Source organism: Monodelphis domestica, chromosome 2, assembly GCF_027887165.1.
Source record: "Monodelphis domestica isolate mMonDom1 chromosome 2, mMonDom1.pri, whole genome shotgun sequence".
In the NCBI taxonomy this organism is placed as follows: Eukaryota; Metazoa; Chordata; class Mammalia; order Didelphimorphia; family Didelphidae; genus Monodelphis; species Monodelphis domestica.
In genome coordinates this window covers 210,939,193-210,966,619 of record NC_077228.1, presented here as the reverse complement: position 1 = coordinate 210,966,619, position 27,427 = coordinate 210,939,193, and the positions used below count along the sequence as shown (strand labels likewise).

The 27,427-nt window shown below is 44.0% G+C and overlaps 2 protein-coding genes across 7 annotated transcripts in view; one reads left to right on the top strand and one right to left on the bottom strand.

Annotated features, from left to right (window-relative positions):
• The first annotated feature begins 2,584 nt into the window (after positions 1-2,584).
• AANAT (aralkylamine N-acetyltransferase) lies at positions 2,585-4,204 on the top strand. Its single transcript, XM_001377127.4, has 3 exons — positions 2,585-2,792; positions 3,299-3,453; positions 3,873-4,204. The coding sequence occupies exons 1-3, from the start codon at positions 2,585-2,587 to the stop codon at positions 4,176-4,178; spliced, it is 669 nt and encodes a 222-aa protein (XP_001377164.3). The 3' UTR covers positions 4,179-4,204.
• Positions 4,205-5,351: 1,147 nt separating this feature from the next.
• The window catches only part of RHBDF2 (rhomboid 5 homolog 2), a 62,898-nt gene continuing 40,822 nt past the window's right edge, over positions 5,352-27,427 (bottom strand). For all 6 annotated transcript variants that reach the window (XM_007482587.2, XM_007482589.2, XM_007482590.2 and 3 more), the window contains 17 exons: positions 27,241-27,427; positions 25,516-25,643; positions 24,833-25,028; positions 20,568-20,771; positions 18,888-19,016; positions 18,420-18,547; positions 16,972-17,166; positions 15,748-15,859; positions 15,409-15,483; positions 14,271-14,432; positions 13,350-13,459; positions 12,268-12,331; positions 11,844-11,938; positions 11,181-11,256; positions 10,773-10,873; positions 7,530-7,683; positions 5,352-6,933 (listed from right to left, as the gene is read on the bottom strand). In XM_007482587.2, the coding sequence (XP_007482649.1) occupies positions 6,514-6,933; positions 7,530-7,683; positions 10,773-10,873; positions 11,181-11,256; positions 11,844-11,938; positions 12,268-12,331; positions 13,350-13,459; positions 14,271-14,432; positions 15,409-15,483; positions 15,748-15,859; positions 16,972-17,166; positions 18,420-18,547; positions 18,888-19,016; positions 20,568-20,771; positions 24,833-25,028; positions 25,516-25,643; positions 27,241-27,427 (2,536 nt within the window). In that variant the 3' untranslated portion in view covers positions 5,352-6,513. The remainder of the gene's footprint in view (positions 6,934-7,529; positions 7,684-10,772; positions 10,874-11,180; positions 11,257-11,843; positions 11,939-12,267; positions 12,332-13,349; positions 13,460-14,270; positions 14,433-15,408; positions 15,484-15,747; positions 15,860-16,971; positions 17,167-18,419; positions 18,548-18,887; positions 19,017-20,567; positions 20,772-24,832; positions 25,029-25,515; positions 25,644-27,240) is intronic.

The following is a 27,427-nucleotide window of genomic DNA, read 5'->3' as shown; positions in this document are numbered from 1 at the left end:
ACCTTTCATCTTAGAATCAGTACTGCGTACTGGTTCCAAGACAGATGAGCAGTAAAGGCTAGGAAATAGGGGGCTAAGTGTCTTGCCTAGGGTCACACAGCTAGAAAGTATATTTGAACCCAGGACCTCCCATCTCCAGGCCTGGCTCTTTATCTGCTGATTTACCTAGCTGCCCTTGGTCTTAACCAGGGCTCTATGAAGTTGTTTATAAAAAGTATTTCAAGAGCTATGTTTAAAAATAATTAGTTTTCTTTGTCATTCTATGCATTCTATGTATTTAAGTTATTATTCTGAGAAGGGGCCCTTAGGTTTCATTGGATTGCCAATTAAATCTATGAAACAAGAAAGGTTAAGAACCGTTGATTCAGTCCAACTGTCTAATTTTACACATAAGGAATTAAGACTTAGGGGAAGTAACTTGCCTGCCAGCAGTCAGAACTAGAACTCAAGCCTTCTGACTTTCTTGTTCAGTTGTCTTCAGGCTTGCTTGACTCTCCATTGCCCTATTTGGGATTTTCTTGGCAATGATACTGGAGTAGGTTGTCATTTCCAGCTCCACCTCATTTTACAGATAAGGAAACTGAGGTCAACAGGGTAAGTGACTTGCCCAGGGAAGTGACACAACTAGTATCTGAGGCCCAACTTGAACCCAAGAAGACAAATCTTCCTGATTTCAAGCTCAGTGCTCTATCCACAGCACTACCCTTCTTGCTGACTTTAGTCTAGCACTAAGCCATGCTATCTCACATTAGAATCATCTGACATCCCTTTCTAGGCTCCAAAGAAACAATCAGATAACAATATTTTATCCTTCAGCAGGTAGAAGGTATGGAGGTAGATGAGGATTAAAAACTCCTTAAGGGGCAGCTGGGTTGAGAATCAGACCCAGACAGGTTTCCTAGGTTTAAATCTGGCCTCAGACACTTCCTAGCTGTGTGACCCTGGGCAAGTCACTTAACCCCCATTGCCTAGCCCTTACTACCCTCCTGTCTCAGAGTTATTAATACTAAGACAGAAAAGTAAGGGTTTGAAAACAGAACTCCTTAAAATCTTGTCAGGCCCCCTCTCTGATATACCATATTTGTTTCACTGAATAATATACCCTATTTCTTTGTTACTCTCTGAAGAAAAAAGACTGATTTGTAGTAGAAACCTTTTCAACTAGTTCTAAGTGTCCACATTCTTTCTGGACATTAGGCCCCAGGTAGTCTTGGGGGCTGTAGACATCACTGTTGCTTGGGCTGGGGATTCGTTCCTGAGATTTGAGAAAAGGAGAGCATAACCTAAAAGGGATGCTAAAAACTTGAAGAAACATCAGATAATTGCTCTTGAATGGTGTAACAGTTTCTTTGGGGGGGGGTGTGCTTTAGACCCCTCTGTGAATCCTAAGAATTCTTTCTCTGAATATTATAATATATAATATAATTATAATAAGGATTATAAAAGAAACCAGTTATATTGAAAGTTTTCCAAAAAAGGCTTACAGATCCTAGGTTAAGAATACTCCACGGGATGCTTTCCACCATGGAATTTGCTAAATCCCCCTAATATCAAACAATTAGCCTTTCCAGGCCATAGCAAACCACTGCTACTCCTTCTGGGTGCGGGGAGCAGGGAGCACCAGTAAGCCTCTTGGTTATAGGATAACTATCCAAGCATCTTTGTGCTCAGCGCTCCCACAGAGCTCTTGATGCACAGCTCTGCCCCATGTTTCTTGATTTTCAGGCCTCTTTCCTTCCCTAACCTCTTCCCCCACATCGGAGCCTCTCTGTCAGTATTTCCAGTAGAAGGTATTCCCCCGAGGCTCGGAAAAGCTGCTTTGAGGAGCTCAGACTAAGTGGCTTTTCTCTGAGTCAAGGGATGAGACTCCTTGAACAAAGCTGCCTCCACCCATCGGTCTGGAAACCAAAGGTTCCAGCATTCTTCTTATCAGGTAAGTGTCTCTAGGAATCCCACAGACCCATTTCCCCCCTGCCCTGCTCATTCCTAGATTTCCGGGGTCCAGCCTCCAAATGGCATATAGCTTACTTGTAGATAGTTGTTTGCCTATTGGCTCCATTAACATTGCTAACTCCTTGAAGACAGGGACTATTTTTGCCCTCCTTTCTATCTCTAGTATTTAGCAAAGTGGCTAAATGCTAGATTTACTAATTATTATAAGTGGCTGGCACTTAGTAAGTTAGTAATAAATTAATGTATTCATCATATTATATACATATAAAATAATAATTATTTAAATAACAAATATAATGCTAAAATAAACTAATTAATAAAATGCTTTTTCATTTGAATATCAGAATGGTCCAAGGAGTCCCTGAAAGTGGCTTGCCTTGGGCACACTTAGTCTCCAGGGGCTCCCTGTAGCAACTTCCAGCTCCTCTCTGGCCCCAGCTATGGTTCCACCCCAATTTCCCCTTATTCCATCAGGCTGAGATTCACTTTGAAGGCAAGAGGGCAGGGATCCAGTGCCCTGTGGAAAAGGTGAGGAATCTCCTTTGTTCTCTTATAAAGGGTGATCTGGAAAAGAACCACAGAAGACCATTTCTCTAACCTCCACCTGGTGGCTCCAGAAGGCTCTTCAGGGATGGAGGAGACAGTTGCAGTAGGGACTCCTGGGGCAGATGGGATGCCTGTGCTGAATGCCCTGCCTTGTCCCAAGCCCAGAATCTTGAGCCCAGCCTGGGGACTGGCAGGCTCCCCTAGCCGCCAGCGCCGTCACACTCTCCCAGCCAGTGAGTTCCGATGTCTCTCCCCGGAAGATGCCATCGGTGTGTTTGAGATTGAGCGAGAAGGCAAGTTGCTGTCTCCACGGTGTGGATAGTTTTATAGTTTTCTCTTCTCTTGAGGTCCAAATCGATATTTGGGGATCATGGAGGTCAGGGCTAGTAGAGCCGGGTGATAGAGATGAGACATCTCAGATTGCTCATCTTATGGGTATAGGATAGAATCATAAAGTGAGAAAAAACTGTAGCAATTGTCCTTTTATTTTTATTTTTTAATAACCCTTGCCTTCTGCCTTGGAATGAATACAAGGTAGAATGGTCAGGGCTAAGCAATGGGGGTTAAGTGACTTGTCCAGGGTGGTCACAGAGCTTGGAAGTGTCTGAAGTCAGATTTGAACCCAGGGCCTCCCATCTCTAGGCCTGGCTCTCAATCCACTGAACCACCCAGCTGCACCTCCCCTCTCCCCCACCCCCCTATAAATTCATCCTTATCTGTTTCCTAAGTTGTTCCGGAGTTCCAAGACCAACCACACACAGCAGTGACTAACATTTCTGCCGTTTCCTCCCATCCATAGCTTTTATCTCCGTCTCAGGAAACTGTCCCTTGTACATGGATGAGATCCGGTACTTCCTGACCCTGTGCCCAGAGATGTCCCTGGGCTGGTTTGAGGAAGGTCGGCTTGTAGCTTTCATCATTGGCTCCCTCTGGGACCAGGACAGACTGACTCAGGTGAGGTGGTGGGGATGAGCTGATTGGGTCTTTTTATTTCTCCCATTCTCCCTATCACCTAAGAGAGATTTCTTTTTTGCCAACCAGGTCCCAGGCTCTTTAAGGGATGGTGCCTTATGTCAGACCCAGAGGAAAGAAATTCTGATTTTCGTGCCCTTTCCTAATTTCCAAGGCCAAGATGTGGAACTTGAAATTAACTCCTTTTACCCCAATACTTAGGAGTGCATTAATATCTTCCAGAAATATCTTTCTCAATAAGAATATTCCTAAAAGACAAGCCCCAAAATGTGGGCCCCTGATTTTCTGGTTCACTTTGTTTTCTTCCCAACCCAGGGATCCCAGTCAGATAGGATGTATAATTTTTAGGAGGTTGGTAAAAAAGAGAAGAAATATTTAATTTCTTCCCTCTGGACCTCCAGGAGTCTTTGACATTACACCGGCCCGGGGGCCACACTGCCCACATTCATGTGCTTGCAGTACACCACACCTTCCGCCAGCAAGGCAAGGGTTCCATCTTGTTGTGGCGTTACCTGCAGCATCTGTGTTGCCAGTCATCTGTTCGTCGGGCTGCGCTTATGTGTGAAGACTTCCTGGTGTCCTTCTATGAGAAATGTGGCTTCCGGACAGTGGGTCCATGTGCCGTCAGTGTGGGCACCTTGTCCTTCACTGAACTCCAGTGCCCGGTGCAAGGTCGCGCCTTCCTTCGAAGAAATAGTGGTTGCTGAATTTTTTTCCTCGCTTCTCTCCAACACTTTCCCCTGCCCTTGGAAGCCTGGAGTTCTTCTGGGACCTGGTAGGCCCTTTGGGGACTGGAAGGAAGTGGTCAGATGGACCATTGATGCCATGATCAACGCTCAGACTTTGACAACAGCAAAGCCCAGCCACTCAGGTCTGGATTCTGTACTCTTCTATTCTTTCCTCCCCAAGTCCCATCCCAATTTAGATGAAGTGTTAAAAGAGACCATTAAAGCAATTCTCAGTTGTCAGGGTGGAGCTTGGACTAAATGGAGATGGCGTTTTCCCTTCTCCCAAGACAGTCTAGTCCAGGTTTAAATGGGAGGCTGATGGGAACAGCAGAACAGAAGGGGAAGATGGGAAATTCCCTCCAATACCTGAAAACTCTATATTCAAATAGGATTTTTATTTAGAAAATGAGAAAATTCTGTGTTCCACATGAGTGTTTGTTCCTTCTCCCACCCAGGGCACAATCACTGAGGGTTCTCCTGCTTGTCCCCCCAGCAGCGGAGAGGAGGGCTCTCCTGAGGATATATTTTTTTTCTTTCTCCCTCCAGGAAAGGCAATGGGATGGGGGGAGGGGGGGGAGGGACAGTTAGCCCTTCTATCTCTCCCACTCCTGGAAATGGAAAGAAATGCTGGCTCAGCTCAAAGACAGTTTCCTCAGGAGAGGAGTTTAGTGATCAGGAAGGGATAACTTCCTTGTTTTCTGAGGCTGCTTCTAAATCTCCCCACATATGTGGAAGGAGGGAAATGGGAAAAGAATACTCCATTCTTACCTGTTAACAGATGGAGAAGGACAACCTCTTCCCCATATCCTTCTTTTTTGGCAGTCAAAATAAGGCTCCCCCATTGTACCCACCTCTTTCCCCAAACACAGAGCTTTGCAGATCCCCCTTCTAGCAATGACCCCATGAGACACCTCAGCTCCAAGCTCCTCAACCTTTCGGTTTTATTTCCTAGATAAAACAGAGCTAAAGTGCTGCTTCTCTCCACCACCATCCCTCTGCTCCCACACCGACTATATTGTAAAAATAAAGTAGTTTAAAGCTCCATCTATAACAACCATAGCACATTTCCATATACTGCCAAATTTCAGCCTTCTCCTTGCCTCAAGTTCCTGGCTTTAAAAGACACACTCTTCCAAAGGATGAAACACACACTTTGTTTTCTATAAAGAATATTTAATTAAATAGTGATACTGTCCATAATAGTTATCACTAAACTGGTTTAAGTTTTAAAAATAATAATTCCAACATGAACCAGTTAAAAAGAAAAGGAACTCTCCAAATCTGAATCAGCTCCCATCCTCACCACGGGGTATGGTGTGAGGTGGAAAGCAATCAGGGCTGGGGAGTATTGCTGAAGAATCTGAGTCACTTGAAAGAGGAGGTGAAGGGCGGAATGAGAGGAGGCTTCCACCTCCTAAGTCCAGCCCATGCCCAGCTAAGTAGTATTTTTCCCTTCTTAATTTCTCCTCCTGTTCCTCCTATTTTGTAATGGCATCCACCATCTTTCCTATCATGGAATCCATCTAAGAAAGGCTTACAACCCCAAGACAACTCACCAGAATCCCTTGGGGTGAGGCAGTAAGGCAGGAGAGAGAGTAAAATGCCATCTCCCATTCATTCTATGGGAGTCTGGGGATGGGGAGGTTCAGAAAGGGAGTCTGGCCCTTCGGAGATTTCCGTGGTCTAAGGCAGCTTTGGCAGGAGAGCCCTTGCACAGAAAAGGCTTCCTTAGTCTAGGAATGGATTCAAGGTCATAAGGGAAGAAAAGGCACCAGGACAGACTACGGTTAAGCATAACCAGAGGCCCAAGAAGAAAAGAAAGTCATCCAAGACCATCTTGGGTGGTCTTTTGAAGAGGAGCTCCCTGGGTGTGAGGTGGGTAGAAAGATTTCCTGGCCTCCTACTGATAGTGCAGGGGAAGCAAGGGGACCTGAGCTCCCCAGAAGTGGGCTAGGGTCTCCCTGAAGAGGCCTCGAGTCAAGAACATGAAAGTATAAGAAAGAGGCCTTTATTTCCCAAAATGCCACTGGGATCCCGAGGAGCCTCCTCTAGCCTGTCTTGCCCACATCGAGTGGATGCTGCCCCAACCTACTCCTAGGAGTTGCAGGTGAGTGTCCTCTGTCTCCGGGATTTAACCGCCACATTCATGTAGCCTCCTAGCAGAGGGAGAAGAGGAGAGTGGCATCTTGCTCCCCTGGAAGAAACCACATGCTCCCTCTCTCCTCCAAGGCCCCAAACTTTGGTGGCACCCAAATGGGCATCTCACGGCTTCCCATCCTTTAGCAGCCTGGAAGCCCAGGACAGCAGAGGGGCATCAGTGTAGCACCTGGTCCAGCTCATATTTTTCACAGAATCGGCTGGTGAAGGGGAAGCAGGTGAGGTATTCGATCCAGGGCCAGTTGATGGGATAGACATACAGCCAGATGACGAGGGAGGCAAAGAGGCCTGCAAAGATGACCAGGGATACCAGGATCATGGCTCGCTTGCGGTACTTGTCTCCTGTGCCGAAGGTGATGTAGGGCAGGAAGGCGAAGGAGAGCAGGAGGCCACTAAGGAAACCGAAGATGTGGGCAATGTTGTCGATCCAAGGCAGAAGCCCGCAGATGAAGAGGAAGAACACAATGCCCGACAGGTTCAGGAATGCCTTCCAGGGGTTTTCCAGGAGCTGCCAACTCTGGATGAGCTCGACAAAGAGGCAGGCGAGAAGGCCAAACTGGGAGCCGGCAGGGCCCACCTGAGGAGAGGAGGGGTACAGTGACATTACTCAGCCCTGTTAAAGGTCCAGGGGCCACAGCAGCCAGAACTGGGGGCTGAAGGGGGGGGCAGATCAAGGAGGAGGCTACAGGGTCAATAAAGGCTTTCTGGTGAGTCAGTGTCATCTGCTGCTGTTCCCTCATCCATGGGGATTAGAGTCAGCTAAACCTATAGGATTAGGCTGCTAAGCCCTGGCAGGGGAGACCAAGGTGGGGAGGACTATGGGTATCATCCTGGCATAGAAATAGGGTCTACAGAGAACAGGCCAGGGCAAAAAGCAAGGCTTTCTAGAGAGAAGCAAGGTCTGCATGATGAAGTATGGCTGGGATGGGGAGCAAAGGTATGATGGGCTCCCTAACCCCAAACCTTTCCCCTTAGAAACTGCCTGGCACTCAAAGGGGGAACTCTCTCCCATCTCTCTTGGGATACAAGGAAAGTCCTTCAGCCACACGTCTAGTTTGCATCAGACACCCCTAAGAAGTTACGGGGACGAGAAATAGCGAACTCCCTCCATGTCCATTTCCAAGGGCAAGATCACAGAATTTCCCCTGGACGATAGGTCTCTGGATCTCCTACCTCTGCTCTATATGGAAGGAAGATGGTGCTGGCTAGGTTGCCTGTGATGCCACTGAGGATAAAGATGATGGCAATTCGGTGCCAGCCTGCCAATTTTTCCAGATCCCGCAAGATGGTCATTTGGAAAAGCACAGACACGAGGCAGTGCCCCAACCTAAGGCAGAACAGAGTGTCTTTCTTTATCACTGAAGACCTAAAAACCACTGGAGGTTGAGAACTTAGGCAGGCTTCTTCTCCCAAAGGTTAGCATTCCACATTCTAGTCAGAACTTTGGAGCCAGGCAATTTCCTCTTAAGTTTTTATAATTAGCATGTCTTCTCAATCTACCTCTCATCACCCTGGCTTCTCCAAAGCGATCCTCCCAAAGCCCACTGTAGCTAATAAGTTGTATGTCCCTCTTTCCTCCTTCTGAATCCTCCTTTCAGCTTGATCAGCTGGCATATTCCCCGTCCTAGCCCATTCCACTATGTCCTTTGGAACTCCAGCTCTCTTCTCAACAAATGCCCCATATCCTCTTGAATTTCCTTGGAATCCCTCACTTCAAGATCCAGCTTTACTGTCCTCCCTTCAAACAAATCCTTCTGATATCCTCAGTTGTGTTCTTGCTCTTGTCCCCCAAATCACTTTGTATTAACTTATCTGCACCCAACCCTCAAAGAAGAATATAAATTTCTTGAAGGCAAAGGCCAGTTCATTTTTGTCTTTGTAACTAACTCTAGGCCCAAGCACAGTGACTTGCTTACAAGTAGCATTTCTTTTTTTAAACCCTTACTTTCCACCTTAGAATCAATACTGTGTATTGGTTCCAGGAAGAGGAGCAGCAAGAGCTAGTCAATGGAGGTTAAGTGACTTGCCCAGGGTCACACAGCTAGGAAGTATCAGAGGCCAAATGTGAACCCAGAACCTCTAGGCCTGGCTCTCAATGCACTGAGCCACCTGGCTGCCTTCCTCATACTAGCATTTATTTAAGTGCTTGATGAAGAACACCTCATCAAGCCTGGGTCATCCCCACTATCTTAAGTTCTACTTCTGAGTGTGTAAGTATTGCCAGGGAGTCACGAGAGCAAGCTGATTCTACCTACTGCCATCTATAGGGAGCACTTTCAAACAGATGTTCACTGCTGTTTTGCAATCCGTGGCAATTTCCTATACCATCCATTCTCCATGGCTACTGATTCAAACTTTTTTGGTTCAAACCCCTAATCATATTCCTTGCTTCCTTCCTCCACCAAAGTTCAGAGTATCATAAGTTCCATCAAAACATAGGATGATTAACCCAGATCCTCTTTGCATTCTCTCTTCTGTTTCAGAAGAAGTGAAATTTCCTTTTATTTGCTAAAGCTAATTCCTTTACCATTGACCCACCTCCCACCTCCTCCAGGATCTGACACTAGCATAAATCATCCTCTCTTTTATATATCTTAAAATTCTTCCACTTTCACCTACAAATGTATAGAAGGTCTCCACAATTCTAAAAAATAAAAAAAAATCTAAAAATAAATAAATCAATTAAAATTAAAAAATCTTTCCCTTGATTCTTCTGCTACTATATTTTTCTTCTCATTTGATGCTACACTTTAAAAAAATAGCTTATATTTAAGAACTCTAATTAACATTAATAACCATCCATGACTTCAGAAGAACGATAATAATAAAAGTATGCTTCCCACCTCCTGACAGAGGGGTGATGGGCTCAAGATTCAGAAGGAGATGTAATTTTAGAGATGCCAAACATGTGGATTGGTTTTGTATGACTATGATTCCTTGTTACAGGGATTATGTTTTTATTTTTTTCAATAGAAGAAGGGTTGAGAGGAAGAGGGAAACAAGCAATAATGTGGTTCAGAAAAGAAAGTTATTGATAAATTTTTTAAATGACTAGAGAAGAACAGAAGGAAATACAGAAGGAAACAGACAAGCAGGATAGCTTTGAAAGTAACAAGTTAAATTTATTATGTTATTTTTTTCATAGGTGCAATAATATATCCTTTTTTTCTGTTCTACTTAGCATATGGAAATATTCTTATTTTGGGTGCCAAGGTCAGAATAAAAATAAAATTAAAAGTTGTTTATGTCTAATGTCTTCACTTATAATATGACTTCTCTTTTCAACTCTAAAAATTTGTTTTCTTTGCCCATCACCCATAAAGTACTTTTACAAATCATCAATAACTTCCTCCTAAGCCAAATCCAATGGCATTCTTTTTTAGCCCTTATCCTTTTTGACTTTGCAACATTTGACACTGTTGACTATCTTCTCCTCCCTTTGATTTCAGAGACATCACATTCTGGGTTCTATCCTTTTTTTCCTTTGTTCTCCATCTCCTTCAGAGCAATCTCATCACCTTCCCAATTCTTTTCTGTAGGAGGCAATTCCAGGTTCTTCTCCTGGCTCTCTTTGCTTCCCTCTTTTTTCCTTCCTTTCTCAAAGGCAGAAGTGATAAGGGCTGGGCTCTTATCTTAAGTGACTTATCTGAAGTGACTCACACAGCTGAAAAAGTATTTGAGAAAAGATTAGGCATCCAGGCAGAGTCACCTAGATGCCCTTATCTTTCCCTTTTCTGTCAATCTCACTTAATTCAGTGACCACAACCATTACTTCTATGCTCCAGACTCCAAAATCTCTACCTCTGGATCAGAATTCTCTCCCAAATTCTAGTCTTAGACCTCCAACTACCTACAGCAATTTCTTTTAGATGGCCCATTCCCGAGCTCTACAAGTTATGAATTTATCATCTTTCCCCTAAAAACCTGCTCCTCCTGTTCATTTCTCAATTCTATCAATGGCAACACCAATTACCTAGTCATCCATGTTATACAGATTGATATTATGATTCTTCTATCTCCCTCATCTCACATATTCAATCACAATTATCAACTCATGCCACTTCTACTGCTGAAATAATTCTCCCGCCTGTCCCCTGTGACATCTATTTCCACTGCCACCAGTTTCACAGAGATTCTCATCACTACATACCTTTAAGGCTGAAATAGCCTTCTCACTGGTCTCCCCACCTCCACTCTCTTCCCCAAGTTCCAGGCCATCTTTCATGCCACAATCAGATATTTCCCCTATGTATAGGTTTGATCATGTCATTTTAGTGTTAAAATCTCTTCAGTCTATTCCCTTTTGCTTAATGAAAACATTTACCCTAGAGAGAATGCCCTCAAAGAGGAGCTCAATGCCTTGGGGTTGGGGACAAACCTATGGTAGGGACAAACCTATAAAGTTGAGACTCTTACCCAGCATGGAGGAACAGGGATAACCAAAGCCTGTAGAACTGATCAGGGACCTCAGGGTTTAGGAATGGCAGAAGCCCACACACTTTGTCCAAGCAGTGTACCTGAGAAAAGAATTGGGCAGCAGGTGGTGGGAAGGGTGAATGAATAGTGGTCAGACTCTTAAAGGAGATTATGGTAGAGCTAAACTGGGTCATGGATTGTGTCTGCAACCCTGGGAGTCCTTAAATGAAGGGCAGGGAGGGAGAAGAAAGGGGATGATAGAGTTTGATCTGGGCTATGTAAGGGGTTCCAGGCCAGAGAAAGTGATTAAGTTTTTGACTTTTGGGCAGCCCCTCATTCTTGATAAAAATACCTTAGTCCCTTTACTGAGGGCTCAAAGCACTTAGTTCTCACTAGTCCTTAGCTTACCTGGGAACAAAGTGTTGCTTCTTCATGGAAATAGCCATGCATGAACTCACAGTATTCCCGGGTTGTGATCTCACAGCTGGATGAGATTAGAAAGAGTTAAGAGCTTGGTTTAGTTTTTGCCTCCCTTGCTTTCTGAAGGACCTTTCCTCCCTTATCCTTCTCCCATGCCTGTGTTGGTGAAACTATGGCACGTGTGCCACAGGGGGCTCCTCGCCCACCTCATGTGTGCCTGAGTGCATTTCTCACTTGCCCCACCCCTCTGCCCAGCAGCCAAAGGGAGTGCTTCCTCCATCCCCTGTCTGAGGTAAGGGGAGGGCTCACATGCAGTCTGAGGGTATACTTCAGGCACTCCATCTCTAAAAGGTTCACCATCACTATCCCATGCCCCTCTATTCCCCAATCCTCCAACTAGCAGCCCATAGAGGAAATGAAGCTGCCTCTACAGCCAAGTACCCTGACACTCCTGCCTAGGGAAGGATTCCTTTGATCCCTCCTCTTAAACCTGGAAAAGTGCAGAAGAGAAGAGGGAGAAGGGAAAAGAGGCAATTATAAGGGATAAGGGTAGGAGAGCTTCAAAAATGCTGGGAGAAAAAATGGGTTTGGGATGGGGCCCACTAAAACTTTGGTCCAAGGTGTGGGAAAGAGAAGAGTCACTGTACTCACCTGCCCTTGGTGCCAATGCAACATGGGCGACCCTTGATCTGGCAGTCCATGTGAGGAAAGCCAGTGCGGTTATTCTTGGCCTGGTCTGTGCAGATCTAAGAAGTACACATATAAGCTTGTATGCATGTGCCAATGTGCTGTTCCTCTGCTTCTCTCTTCCTCCCTCTTCTCTCTCCCTTTCCTCTGTCTCTCTCCTTCCTTCTCTTTCCCTTTCCCTCTTCTCTGTCTTCCTTTCTTCCTCCTCTCTCCTTTTCCCTCTTCTCTCTCTTCCTCCTTCTCTTTCTCTCTTCCTTTCCCTCTTCTGTCTCCCTCCCTTTCCTTCTTCTGTCTGTCTCTCTCTCCCTCCATTTCTTTCTCCTTCTCCTTCTTTCTCCCTTTTCCTCTTCTCTCTCTCTGACTTTGTGTGCAAACCATAAGAACTCACTGGCCACTTGGTGATATCATCTGGCCAAATGTGGGCACCACTAGAGGCTGGCTCCTCACATGTCCTGTGGGAAGGAGAGAAGAAGAGACCAGAGCAGCATGAATATAGCATTGTCTTGTCAATGTCTAAGGGTAGGCAGGAACCCAGGCCACATGAAAGCAGACACTGGGCCCCATTTTATCTTTGTTTTCTTAGTGCCTCAAACAGTAGTCCTGCATCCAGTAAGCATTTGATAAAAGTTTGTCAAATCTAATGGCAGGAATGCAGAGAGCTCATTTAGGGTCCCTTCTCTGTTCCTCTAATCCTACTTAGGTCTTTTGACCCAATAATACCAATATTAAGTTTATTTCCCAAGATGATGCAGGAAAAAGGAAAACTACTTATTTGTTCTAAAATATTTATAGAAACTCTCTTTGTGGTGGTAAAGGATTGGAAATTGGGCGGATGCCCATCAGTTGGGGAATGGCTAAACAAATTATGGCATATGATTGTGATGGAATGCTATTGAACCATTAGAAATGATGAACAGGTTGGTTTTAGAAAAATGTGGAAAGACCTACATAAAGTTATGAAGAGTGAAATGAATAGAACCAAGAGAACATTATATGCAGCAATAGAAATATTATTTGAAGAATGACTTGTGGGAGCAGCCAGGTGGTTCAGAGGATGGAGAGCCAGGCCTAGAGATGGGAGGTCCTGGATTCAAATTTGGCCCAAGACACTTCCTAGCTCTGTGACCCTGGGCAAGTCACTTAACCTCCCTTTCCTAGCCCTGATCACTCTTCTGCCTTAGAACCAATACACAGTATTGATTCTAAGATGGAAGGTAAGGGTTTAAAATAAAATGACTTGTATATTTCCACCTCCAGTGGAATAACTGATAAATAGAAATAAGACATAGTTCTCTATATACACATATATCTTTTTGCCAAATGATGCCTTCTCTAATGGGTGGAGGATAGTGAGGGAGGGAGTTAACTGGGTATATTAATGTAACAAACAAATTAATTTTTTAAAAGAAAGCTCATTCTAGAGCCCACATGTTCAGGGCCTCAGTCTCTGAGGGTTGGTCTAGTTGGTACCTGGGGTCCTGGTGGCAAACAGCCCCGGATGTCCGAGTTGAGTTTGGGTCAGATTTGTCCATGAAGGGACCCGTGCCATCTTGCCATTTGGTGAAAGTAGCCAAAGTCTCCTAGAAAACGAAAGTCACATCTGAGAAATAGGGTTCCTTTTTTCCTCTCCCAAAGGTTCAAGTCCATAAAAGTTCTTGACATCCAAGCACAGCAGGGTCTTTGGAATCTGGGAGAAGTTAAACTAAAAAAGTTAAACAAAATAGGGGCAGTTGGGTGGTACAGTGGATACAATGCCAGGACTTGGCTTCAATTCTAGCCTCTGGCATGTCCTAGCTATGTGACTCTGGGCAAGTCACTTAACCCCAACTGTCTACTCCTTACCCTTCTGCCTTAGGAGCTGTTACTAATACAGAAAGTAAGGGATTAAAGAAAAAAAAGTAGTTCGTGAAAATTGCTGGATGAAAGATCTGTACACGCAAAGAAAGCCCTGTGCTAAGTATGATGGGGTAAGAAAGAGGAGGGAGACATGATCTCAGTGTGGGGGGGAACGCCTAGTCTGAAGAGAAAGAAAGACATAAAAACATTTACAAAGAAACGAAGAGCAAAGCAAACTGATATGGCTGATATCAATTAATTCAAATCTTGTTGCTAACATTTACTACATGAGTGACCCTGGCAAGTGCCCTTAATTTTCTTGGGCCTCATCTCATCTTTAAAATCGAGGAGATTGAATGAGATGGCCTCGGAGGTTCCATCCAAACTCTAAAGCAACGACTCTACCTTAGGGGAGTGGACCACTGAGGATGTCCAAATGGCCTCTGCTTTCCAAGTGACGCCTTCATTTCCTTCCCGCTAGCCCTAGTCTAGAAAAGCATTCCCTTGACTCCCCCGATACCCCCAAACCCTTCTCCTCCCTCTCCACTCCCATACTGAGCAGTCTGCCCGCTGAGTCTGGATGCAGCCCGAGTTATCATTCTGGACACAACAGCCCGAGTCACGTTCCTGGTCTCTTTCATGCTGGATCAACCGCTCGACCTGCTGATCCTTCCGGATGCACGGGGAGAATTTGGCTCCCAGGTGGATTAAGTCAATCTGGAGTTGGAAGCATGGAGAAAAGAGAACTAGGTCTGGAGGAAGAAGGGAGACATTCCTGCCTACATCCTCATTCTCGGGAAGCTCAGGATGAGAGAAATCCCTTTCTGGGAGGGGAAGAGAACTGGGTCCCTTGATGGAGGATCTCTAAGGCCAACACTGGACTTGGAGCCAGGAAGATCTGAGTTTGACTTCTGCTTCAGACACTTGTTAGCTAGGTGACCATGGGCAAATCACTTAATTTTTTTCAGTCTCAATTTTCTCAGTGATAAAATGGGGATGATAATAAAAGCACCTTCTGCCCAGGGCAATTGCGAGGCTCAAATGATATAACATTTGTAAATCACTCTCCAAACTGAAAAAATGCTATATAAATGATAAACATTATTAGTGTTGAAATTTTTATATAAGAGATGGGGGAAAATGGTCCTTTTGGCAGACTGATGACTTGGAAGGCCTAAAGTTCTTTTGGTCCAGCTGAGTCAGAGATTTGGCCACATAGTTGCCACTTCCATGCCAACTCTTGAATGTCTCTGTTTGGGCTGGGCAGAACCCTCACTCCTACCAAGCTCCAAAGGACCTCAATGGGAGGAGAGAAAGCCCTGGCCAACATGATAAGGGGAAGCTCCAACCCCCCCCCCCATTTTTTATTTAATTAATTTAGAATATTTTCCCATGGTTACATGATTCATGTTCTTTCCCTTCCCTCCTCCCTCTCCCCTCCAGAGCTGATGAGCAATTCCACTGGGTTTTACATGTATCATTGTTCAAAACCTATTTCCATATCATTAATATTTGCAATAGATTGATCATTTAAAGTCAACATCAAGGGAAAGCTTTTAAGGGAACAAAACCAGCGGCAGAATAAAGCTCCTTTTGTCTCCCCAGTGACTAACACAAAACCACTTAATAAGGGATTCACTGAATTTGAACTTGAATTTGAGTAACCTGGACAGTTGGGTTCTGAATTTCATACCGAGCTTGGACCAATCCAGAAGTTCTCTTGCTGGATGTACTTTACACTTTCATACACGCCTTTATTCCTTAGCACCTGCAAGGGGAGGGCATAAGAAGGGTTATCACCTTGCCAAAGACATTTGGGAAGGTCCTGGTTGGGAGGACCAGCTATGTTAGTACTCTTGATGGCTAAAAAGGACAGGCTGCCTTGTCTGGGCAAGATCCTCTCCTGCCTTGGGTGATGCAGCAAGGTCTTCAGTGGTAGAATGGGAAAAGTGGAGCATTAAAGAGCATCAAACTCAGACCACCTTCTCTACTAAGGGGTACTAACTAAGTCTGGACCCCAGCCCCAACTCACCAGCTGGGAGGTGACATGCTGAGCGAATCCAATAGGGGCAATGCCATAGGTGCCAATCACTAGAAGTGTGATCAGGATGTGCACAACAGTAAGCCAGTAAGTAAAGTATGGCCTGGGAGCAGAAAAGGGTGTGGTCAGTAGGAGTCACTGGATCAGAGACACCAAAGTGCTCTGAGGAACCCTTGGATCAATGTCTTTGACCTCTGCCCTAGACCAAGTTTGGGGGAGACACATAGAAGCCATAGATGTATACAGAGAATGGATGAAGAACAAAAGGAAGGACTTTAAAGAAGAGAAGACTGGAGGAAGGCAAGGGAGAATGCCTTTAGCCTTATGTACACTAAGTTTTTTTAAAAAATTTATATCTTTATTTTACTCCAATAACAAATTTATACATAAGTTTTCCAAAGTTACATGATTCATGCAGTCTTTCTCCCCTCTTCTGGAGTTGACAAGCAATTCATAAGTTTTTTTCTTCTTTTTTTAAATTCTTACCTTCTGTCTTAGTATCAGTCCTAAAACAGAAGAATGGCAAGGACTAGGCAATCAGGGTTAAGTGACTTGCCCAGGGTCACATAGCTGGGAAGTGTCTGTGGTCAGATTTGAATCCAAGTCCTCCTGACTCCAGGTCTGGTGCTCTATGCACTGTGCTATCTAGCTCCCCCAAATAGTAAAATTTTAATATGTTTATTGAATGAAGAAGTTGCTATCTATCCTAGTATCCATATCCATAATGACCTTAGTATAGATCCAGTCTGGCCATCTAGTGCTCTCAGCTGACCCTAGTCAGCCCAGCACAACCCTTCTCATGCACTGATTCATCATAGTTTTGGTTTTGTTTTGAAACCCCTACCTTCTATCTTAGGGTAAGGGCTAGGAAATTGGAGTTAAATTACTTGCCCAGGGTCACACAACTAGAAAGTATTTGAGGCCAGATTTAAACCCAGGACTTTCCATCTCTAGGTCTGGCTCTCTATCTGCTCCCTCACTATATTGAATGGTTAAGATTGGTTATATTCAAGTTTATGTTTGTCTTGGGTAGCTCCTGCATGTATATGCCCCTTCTGCATACAGGGAGTTACCTGACATCTGAGACTGACTTTCCTTGACTTTCTTTCTCCTGACCCAAGGGTCAAAGGTCAAAAGGACATTTGCTTAATGTATGCTGACTAGCGAGTGTCAGTGGGTAGTGGTGTCAAGGACCCTCCCTCTCCCTCCTCTTACCGGTGGCTGCTGAAATTCTCCAGCTGGTGTTGCACAGTGCTACTGATGCTTCGGCGATAGCTACGGTTCAGCCAGCTGCCTACCACCCCCAGCCCATAGTGTCGCTTTTTCCGATCAAAGGCAAAGTGTTTAACTTTGGAGGCAATGCGTTGGCCTCGCTTGGTGACTGGAGCTGGGGCCTGGGTATATTCCTTCCTGGGGCAGAGAGGGAAGGGTGATAATCAACTCTAGGAAGGTACACTCCACCCCCATCCCCTCCAAGTCCAGTGACTCAATGACAGCCAATGGTGCTGTTTCCTTTTTTTCTGGCTGTGTCCTATCTGGGAAAGTGGTAAGGGGGACAGGGCAATTGCCCTAGACATAGGGGGAAATCCTATAAATTTTCCCCTAAGGTATATGTGCCCATATCCTGACTGGGCATTTTCTCTGGCTATCCCCCATGCCTGGAACACAATCCTTGTTCATCTCAGCCTCTTAGTTTCCTTCAAGTGTCACCTAAAATCTTATCTTCCCTGGAAGCCTTCTCAATTCCTCTTTCAAAACAAACAACAACAACAAAAAAAACAACCCCAAACAAACCCAAAACCCATACCTTCTGTTTTAGAATCAAAACTAAGTATCAGTTCCAAGGCAGAAAAGTGGTTCCCCCCCCCCCATTAGACTATGAGGCCCCTTGAGTGCCCTTGAGTGCACGAATTCTTTTTTTTTTACACTCTTATCTTCTGTCTTAGATCAATACTGTGTATTGGTTCTAAGACAGAAGAGCAGTAAAGGCTAGGCAATGGGGATTAAGTGATTTGCTCTGGGTTGCACAACTAGAACATATCTGAGGTCAGATTTGAAGCCCAGAATATTCCATCTCCAGGCCTGGCTCTCTATTCACTGAGCCACCTAGCTGCCCCTTCTTGATCCCCCTTAATTCTAGTTCCTTTCTATTTGCTGTTTATTTCCAATTTAACTTGTATGTAGCTTATTCATACATAGCTATTTACATATTCCCCCCCCATTAGACTATGAGGCCCCTTGAGTGCAAGAATTCTTTTTTTTAAACACTCTTATCTTCTGTCTTAGATCAATACTGTGTATTGTTTCTAAGACAGAAGAGCAATAAGGACTAGGTAATGGGGATGAAGTGATTTGCCCAAGGTCACACAGCTAGAAATGTCTGGGGCCATATTTGAATCCAGGACCTCCTATCTCTAAGCCTGGATCTCAATCCACTGAGCACTGCCCCCCAAAATTATCTTTTACCTTTCTTTGAATCCCCAATGCTTAACACAATGCCTGACACATAGTAGGTGCTTAAGAAATGTTTATTGACTAACTGACTACAGCACTTAAAGCAAGAGAAGCATTGAGATGGCTTCTGAGTAAAGGGGGACGTCACTTTGCTCCCCTATCCCACTAACACCTCTCACTTTCATGAGAACTCTAGGATCTATACTCACAGGGGAATGTGTAGTCCCTCTGGGGTCTGGGGGGAAGCAGAGTGTGGGATCCCTCGAAAGTAGCTGGCAGACAGCGGGGGTGACTCAAAGACATCATCGGGCATCGAATACATCTCCTGCATGTCGATCTGGAGAAGAGGGGCACAGAGGACTGAGACAGGGGAGGGAGCCACTTCCCAATCCTCTCAAGACAAATCCAGGACCAGGACTCAGCGGGGGAAAGCGAGCAAGTGGGATCTGAGTGTGTAAATGGGCAGAGCTGGGTCAGCTCAATAGTTAGGAGTCCAAATAGTTGGCATGCCAACCCAACTAAGGTCTGGTCCTTTGGCTCTCTCTCAGAACACCTTAGCACCAGGGAAGGTGAACCTCCAACAGCAAGGCTGGCTCTCCAGGGCACTTTCTCTTCCTATCCTGAAGCCTCCCCGAGTCCCCTCTCCCAGACAGAAGGGACCCAGACCCCATGCTTGCCTTACTAAAAAATGAGGAGTCAAATGTGTCTGCTCCATCCACCACATCCTCGTCATGGAAACTGGGGTAGGCAAAACTGCGTTTGATCACCCGGCGCTTCTGGCCTGCGGGCTCTAGCACGGATCGGCCCTGGTGAGGAAAGAGAACGAGGATCAGCACACAAGCCTCAAAGCCGCAGGACATCTAGGCTTCCCCTTGCTTGTCTTCTCTCCCCTCCCAATTCTGTACAGCTGTTTAGAGTAGAGTAATCAACATTTTCCACCTGCAACCATCTTTCTCTCCCATTCTGCCTGAGGAACTGATTGCCATTCTCCATCAATTAACCAGCGGCAATACCCTAGTGGGTGAAATATAGTTGAAAGGGTGAAATAGGGGCAGTTAAGTAGCATAGTGGATAGTTTGCAGGCCTAGAGTTTGGGAGAACCTGGATTCAAATCTGACCCCAGACACTTCTTAGCTGTGTGACTGGGCACTTAAATTCAACTGCCTGCCTGGCTCCTGCCCTTCTGTCTTACAGTTGATATTAGGAGAGAAGGTAAGAGTTTAAAAAAAAGAAAGAAAGAAAGGGTGAAATAAATGGGAAGGGGGGGTTAAAGGATAGGATAACCCTCAGAGATAGCTGTATAAAAAATGAAAAATATGAAAATACATGTATAAACCAGATTGAGTTGTTCGTCAGCTCTGGGAGGGAAGAGGGAGACAATATGAATCATTTAGCTTTGGAAAATGTATGTGGAAATTTGTTATAAAATTTTAAAAAATATACAGCTATAGAATGGAAATCTCTGAGGGTGGCTGGAGGGGAAAACAAAGAAAATGGTCCTTCTCCTCTTTGTACCCTCTCCCTTTGCTCCACTCCTCCATTCTTTTCCAGGCTATGCTTTCTCCTCCAAGAAGTGATGCCACAACTTTGCTTGGGTCATGCTAGGTGTACCCCTGTTTTTTTTAAACCCTTACCTTCCATCTTGGAATCAATACTGTGTATTGGTTCTATGGTAGAAGAGTGGTAAGGACTAGGCAATGGGGGTCAAGTGACTTGCCCAGGGTCACCCAGCTGGGAAGTGTCTGAGGTCAGATTTGAATCCAGGATCTCCTGTCTCTAGGCCTGGCTCTCCATCCACTGAGCCACTCAGTTGCCTCCTGGGTGTACCCCTATTGACAACACACGTGATGGTATCCCCAAGGCCTTGAGTGCTTTTGTTCCCAAGGTTCTATCTTGCCTTTCTCTGGGTTTTGATGAGAGCATGGAAAGTAGTTCTGGGAGCCAGAGAGATAGAGGAGACCAAGTGTCTGGGTAGAAAAGGGGAGGGAGAGAGCGGGGAGTAAAAGTTAGAGGGAAGGGAAGATGCTAGGACCTCCCTGTTGGGACCCGCTCCCATGTCTAGAGGCCAGTGGACAGAGTCAGCCACCACACATGAGACTAGAGAATGAGAATAGGGCAGAGGAGAGCATGGAGAAGGTGTTGACTTGAGAAAGGAAGCAGATTTTGCCTGCAGAGGTTCAGCGCTGGAAGGAGCCCCAGAGGACCTCTACCATCACATGGGGAAATGGACAAGACCTAGAAGTGAAGTCACTTGGATAGGAAGAGGCAAAACGGGAAGCTTTTAAGAACAAGTTCAGGACTCTTTCCACTAATCCACAGTGAACAGAGGACCTGGGAAGGGGCTGGGAATGACTCACCTTGAGGATAGCAGCTGCAGCATGAAAGCTCATCTGGGCCACAGACATTCTCTTTCGACGGGGGAGGTGGGAGTAGCCCGATCTGACGCTGGTGAAGGAGCTGAGAGACAACACGCCAGGGGTCAGGGGTGGCAGTGGGGGGTGGTGCCTGTCCACTTCATCTGGGTGCCGGAATGCCCGGCCCCGGGCGAGTGGATCCACAATCTGGAGGTGGAGAGAGAGCAAATATGGGAAATTTAGAAAATGAAATGGGTTCTTGGTATAAAAGCATCATGGAACCCTGAAAACAGACAAACAGAAATACACCCACAAGTCTTCTTTCTATCTGGTACCTCAAATTCAGTACATTCCAAACTGAGGTTATTATCTTTCCCCCTACAACTGCTCTTCCTTCCTTTCTTTCTTTCTTTCTTTTCTTCCTTCCTTTCTCTCTTTCCTTTCTTCCTTTCTCTATTTCTTTTCTTTTCTTTTCTCTTTTCTTTCTTTCTTTCTTTCTTTCTTTCTTTCTTTCTTTCTTTCTTTCTTTCTTTCTTTCTTTCTTTCTTTCTTTCTTTCTTTCTTTCTTTCTTTCTTTCTTTCTTTCTTTCTTTCTTTCTTTTTCTTTCTTTCTTTCTTCCTTCCTTCCTTTCTCCCTTTCTCCCTTTCTCCCTTTCTCTCTCTCTCTCTCTCTCTCTCTCTCTCTCTCTCTCTCTCTCTCTCTCTCTCTCTCTCTCTCTCTCTCTCTCTTTCTTTCTTTCTTTCTTCCTTCCTTCCTTCCTTCCTTCCTTTCTCCCTTTCCTTCCTTTCTCTCTTTCCTTCCTTCGTCTTACCTTCCATCTTAAAATCAATCCCATGTATTGGTCCCAAGGCAGAAGACTGGTATGGGCTAGACAGTGGAGGTTAAGTGACTTGTCCAGAGTCACACAGCAGGAAGTGTCTAAGACCATATTTGAACCTAGGACCTCCTGTCTCTAGGTCTGGCTCTCTATCCAAGTAGCTTCTCAAAATTTTGTACCTTAGGACTCCATTTCCCAGAATCCCACTTTCATCCTCACACTGCATCCTTATGTTTTGGAGAAAAAGTTTCTATGACCCTGCATTCTCACTCTCTTCTCCTGCTAAATGTAGTCAGAAAAAGCTTCTCTTTACTCAGGCTTTTACTTTTTATTTCCTCTACTTCAAGTGATTATTAATAAATCTTATAAAATATAAATACTTGGGAGTTATTGGATATTAATTTAAATCTTACAATGCTTTATCTTTTAATATGATTGTTTTTACCTGTGGCATTACCACTCACACACCTGCTGTCCCATTTTTTACTAACTTAGTGCTGCTGTCTTATTTGTTCTTACTCATAGCCAATCAGTTAGCAGGTCTTGTGCACTCTCTCTCCATATGATCTGAATTCATCCTTTATTCTCTCTCTAGGATCATTGCCTCCATCCTGTAAAAGGTGCTTTGGTGAAGGGAATAGAATGCTGATGGGGGAAGAAAAAAGGCTTCAAATTCTGCCTCAGATACTCACTACGAGCAAGTCACTAAATTTCTCTAAGCCTCAGTCTCCTCATCTTTAAAATGAGTATAATAATAGTGCCCATCTCACTGCGTGGTCGTATCAAGGAGGACAAAGCAAAATACATGCTTTGTTGTATTGCAAAATACAATATATTGCAAAGCCTCAAAACATTATACAATTATATGGTTTTTTTTGTTCAAATGAGCTTTTTTGAATCTGGGTCTTCTTACTGAGCTCAGGCTAGACATACAATGGTCCTCACAGGCATGATAGCAGTGGTGATCAGCTTAGAAGCCTTGAACTGCTCTGTTTCTGACCTGGGCCACTTAGACTCTGGGGGCATTGGGGGTGACTGAGGCCCTCCAGCATGTAGGGGCTGATCCTTTTAATGCCAGCCTCGGGACAGACCCAACCAGCTTTAACCCAATTCTGACTCTGAATTCCAGAGCTCAAGTAACCCATCAGAATCAGCTTCCAGTAGCAGGCATGACCCGTGTGCACCTCCAAGCCTGGCCTTGAATTATGATCATATCACTTATTGGACTATGATAGTAGTTTCCGAACAGGTTGTCCTACTTTAACTTTCACAACTCTTCAATCTTATCTCACTTCCAGAATAATCTTTCTTACAAGCAGATCCAGTTATATCAATCCTCTGCTCAAAAAAGTCCTTGGCATATTCCCACTGGTTAGACCAAGTAAAATTCAAACTCTTCTGTTGGGCACTGAAGGTCCTCCAACATCCTATCTTTCTGGACTTATGTCTTATTTTCCCCCCTCTGTATAAATCTATGCTTTCTATTTCATCCCAGCTACACTCCATCATCCTTCTTTTCCAAGGAAACTCATCACTGGGAAATCTCATTATCCTTTTAAGACTGAATCTGCCTGGTATTCACATCTCAGTTGCCTCTGCTCCTCTGAGGAGACCCTTTGACAGCAGGGCAAAGACAAGGGTTCTAGGACCACTACTCAAAGAGGAGGAGGCTTAGCAGGGATTTTTTTCTCTATTTCTCTTCTTACTCACTTATTTTTTTTTTAAACCCTTACCTTCCATCTTGGAATCAATACTGTGTATTGGTTCCAAGGCAGAAGAGGGGTCAGGGCTAGGCAATGGGGGTCAAGTGACTTGCCCAGGGTCACACAGCTGGGAAGTGTCTGAGGCCAGATTTGAACCTAGGACCTCCTGTCTCTAGGCCTTCCCCTTACTCACTTATTGAGTCTTAGATTTAGTGACTCCCCCATAGTAATGTAGACAGGATTTGAATCTAGGTCTTACCCTGGGTTTGGACTTTTTTGGAACTCCCCTTCATCTTCCCATGCTGGATACCTTCTCTGTACACTCTTTGATAGCTTCCTTTTGGGTGCTGTCTTCCTCTATTAGACTGTAAGCTTCTTGAAAGCAGGGACTATTTTTGTTTTTATTTGTATTCACAGTATTTAGCTTGCCTGGCACAGAGTAGGTACTTTATAAATATTTATTGGTTGACTATGTTGCAAGTAACCGTTACTTGCAACATTCTCTGTCCCTTGAACAAACACTGTACTCTCATATACCATGATAAATTTAAGTCTTAACTGCCACTTCCATCCCAAAGCCTCCCCTGATCCTTCCAAACCTCACTTAGTATTGTGTTTTGCATTTCTCTATCACATGACTACATAATATTGTGCATTACATCTCTTTGCATCATTCCCCTTCACGAGTGGCTCCCTATTGCCTCTCAGGTAAGAGACAACCTCATGTAAGACATTTAAGGCCTTTTAAAATCAGATTCCAATCTCTCTTCCTAGGTTGGCTGATTACACATTAATTCCCCTCACACGTTCCATGTTCCAGCTAAACTAGCCCACTTGATGGTCCTTGTACATGAAATTTGATCTCATATATAAATATATAATTATTGCATATTATATAGTATGTGCCTATAAGTATATAATATTATACACTTACAACACATATATGCACATGTATGTATATATAAAATTTACACATCTAAAATGTGTGTGTGTGTGTGTGTGTGTGTGTGTGTGTGTGTGTGTGTGTGTGTGTGTGTAGAGAGAGAGGGGTAAAGTGATCAATAAATACTTTTGCATGTGCTCTATATGTGTGTGTAATCTTCCTTTTCCTTCTCACCTCTGCCTCTTAGCACCCCTGGCTCTTTTCAAGGCTCATCTCAAGGGCTACCACCTAACAAGAGGCTTTCCCTAATTCTCCCTGTTGTCAGTGCCCCAACCCTTTACTTTGAATTTACTTTCTATACAGCATTTACTTCATCCTCGTGGACTTAGAGCTGGAAGGGAGCTTAGAGATCCTCCAGTCCAATTCCCTTATTTTACAGAAGAAGAAACTGAGCCCCACAGAGGTTAACTTGCCCAATGGCATAGAGATGGTAAGTAGAATTAAGATTCAAACTGAGGTTCTACAATTCCGAACTCAACCCTCTTTCCACTACAACATGCCTCTTTTGTAACCCTGGCACTTCATATAGTGCCTAGTACACAGCAGGCTCTTAATAAGTATTTGTGAACTCATCATTTGAGTTCAAATTTCTTTGCTTTTGTCCTTTATTTTCATCCTTTTGTCCTTTGACAAAAATAAATGTATATGTCCTCTCTAAGCTCAGAACCTGACACAAAGCCTAGTAACAGAAAATGTTTAATAAATGCTTTTTTAAAAAAAATTTGCATTTTGTACCTAGTAGCTAGCAAAACGATCCATACACACAAGGTGCCTGATAAATGTTTTTGTTGCACTGGATTGTACCTTGGGCAACTTGCAGGCTTTGGGGGATTCAGTACCCTGGAAAGAAGGCACCTCCTGGCTGGGGAGCTCCAGGTCTCTTTGGCAGGAGGCTTTCAGCTTCCCATAGCGCATACTACAGTGGTGGAGACTCTTCCGATGCCAATTTTGCCGCTTTCCATCCCAATCCTCACTGACACCAAACCACTGTGCGGTGCCCCTGCAGGACCAAATATGGGTCTGTTACATACATATACATATATAAACTTTCGAGTCCCTTCCAACTGGAGTGTTCAGTGCCTCAATGACCCAGTTAGAAAAGCCTCAGGTGAAAAGAGGAGAGGAAATGCACAGGTACACAAGTTTGTGTGTGTTCAAAGGAGAAATGTATCACTCCACAAAGCTTCTTCTCTTTGGGCCTATGACCTAATCCAGGTTCTACTCCTGATCTACTGGAAGAGTTTAGGGAGGTCACTTACCCTCATTGGACTTTGATTTTTCTCTCTGTAGAATGGAGCTGAAAATTCCTGCCCAAAACTCTTCCAGGAGAATATTATAAGGATAAAATGAGATGATGAGTACAAAAGTACTTAGGAAGTGAGAGTGATATATAAACACAAGGGATGATTAATACTTGCTCCCCAAAAGACTGACTTAGGTGCTTAGGATCTCAGGGAGATGTGCCATAGATAAAGTCTGATGCTCACCTTCGGATGCTCTGGGACAGTGAGGCCTGGCGGCGGAAGCCAGGACGACGTTCCGAGTTGTTTTCGTGCCATCGCCCCCGAGATTCCTGCATACTCACACTCTTCAAATAGGCTGGGTTCCTAGGCCTCTGGAAGGGGCAAAGAGGAAGGCAAGAGGACAGGGTTGGCATTTTTAGTTCTCTAACTCGAATATCTTCTAGAACTCAGAGTCTTAGGCAATTGTATTCATATAATTCCTGTGTTTGTCTTGGTAAAAAGATTACCAAATACTTTATATTGTCTAATGTGATTTTAAATGGAATTTCTCTTTCTAACTCTTGCTGCTGATTTTTGTTGGAAATATATAAAAATACTGGTGATTTATGTGGGCTTATTTTGTATCCTACAACTCTGATAATATTATTAATGTCAATAATTAATATTTATTAAATTATGTTATAGTAAATCATATTAATTAATATTCCAACTAGTTTTTCAGTTGATTTTCTAAGATTCTCCAAATATACCATTTAGAGTATCCACCAAGAATGATAGCTTAATTTTCTCATTTCTCCTCGCCTATTTTACTTCCTTCAATTTTTTTCTCTAACCACTATAGTTAGCATTTCTAGTATGTATTATTCTTATAATACCTAGTATTATAATATATATTATATGTAATAAAGGTAATATATTATTATAAATATCTTATAATATCTAGTATTAATGAATAATAGTGGTGATAATAGACATCCTTGCTTCACTCCTGATCTTTTTGGGAAGGCTTCTAACTTATCCCCCCCATTACAGATACTTGCTGATGTTTTTATTTTTTAGATCTGAAAATTTTTATTTAATTAATTTAGAATATTTTTCCATGGTTACATCATTCATGTCCCGTTCCCCCACCCACCCAATAGCCAACAAGCAATTCTACTGGGTTTTACATGTGTCATTGATCAAGACCTATTTCCATATGATTAATATTTGCATTAGGGTGACTAGCTGATGTTTTAGAATAAATACTGCTTATTATTTTGAGGAAAGGCCCTTTTATTCCTATACTTTCTAGTGTTTTCAACAGAAATGGGCATTGCATTTTGTCAAAGGCTTTTTCTGCATGTATTGAGATAATCATGTGATTTCTGTTGGTTTGATTATTGATATGGCCAATTATGTGGATAGTTTTCCTAATATTAAACCAGCCTTGCATTCCTGGTATAAACCCCACCTGGTTTGTGATAACTTGCTGTAGTCTCTATGCTAGTATTTTATTTAAGATTTTTGCATCATTGTTCATTAAGGAAATTTCTTTCTCTATTTTTGGTCTTCCTGAGAACTCAAAGTCTCAGGGTCTTCTCCTTTCCTGTACCCAAATGGCAAGACCAACACCACATTGAGAGGGGATGAAGAAATGAGCTGCAGTCTCAGACCAGACCACGTTGTCATGGCCTGTGACACTATGGTAGGGAAAAGGAGTGCCACCTCGACCTGGAGTCCTTAACCCTGCTGGGAGAAGAAGAGAAAAGGCCCTGAGCTTGAGGACTAAGGTTGGATGTCAGAGACAACAGAGTTAATGTTTTTCTAGCCAGCCTCAATGCCTACTTGCTGTCCTGTGGTCATATTTGCTACCCACTAGGAGATGGTTTTCTATCTATAGCATGGTGTCTAACAGGCACCATGGGATTATAAATTAGGCTCAGCCATATCTCCCCCCCATCCCCCCCATCCCCCAATCCCCTTTACCTCAGGTGGTAGTATGTTGTCTTGTTCTCCTGTGGCTGAGACCTCTGGGGGTGGGATAGTGATAGACAAGTTGGGTGGCTTTCGGCTCTGTAGACGACTACTAGAAGAGGAGACACTTCCGCCATTTTGGTCATTGGAGGCCATTGTAGTACAGAAGAGAGAGGATTCATACACTTCAGTGGGCTCT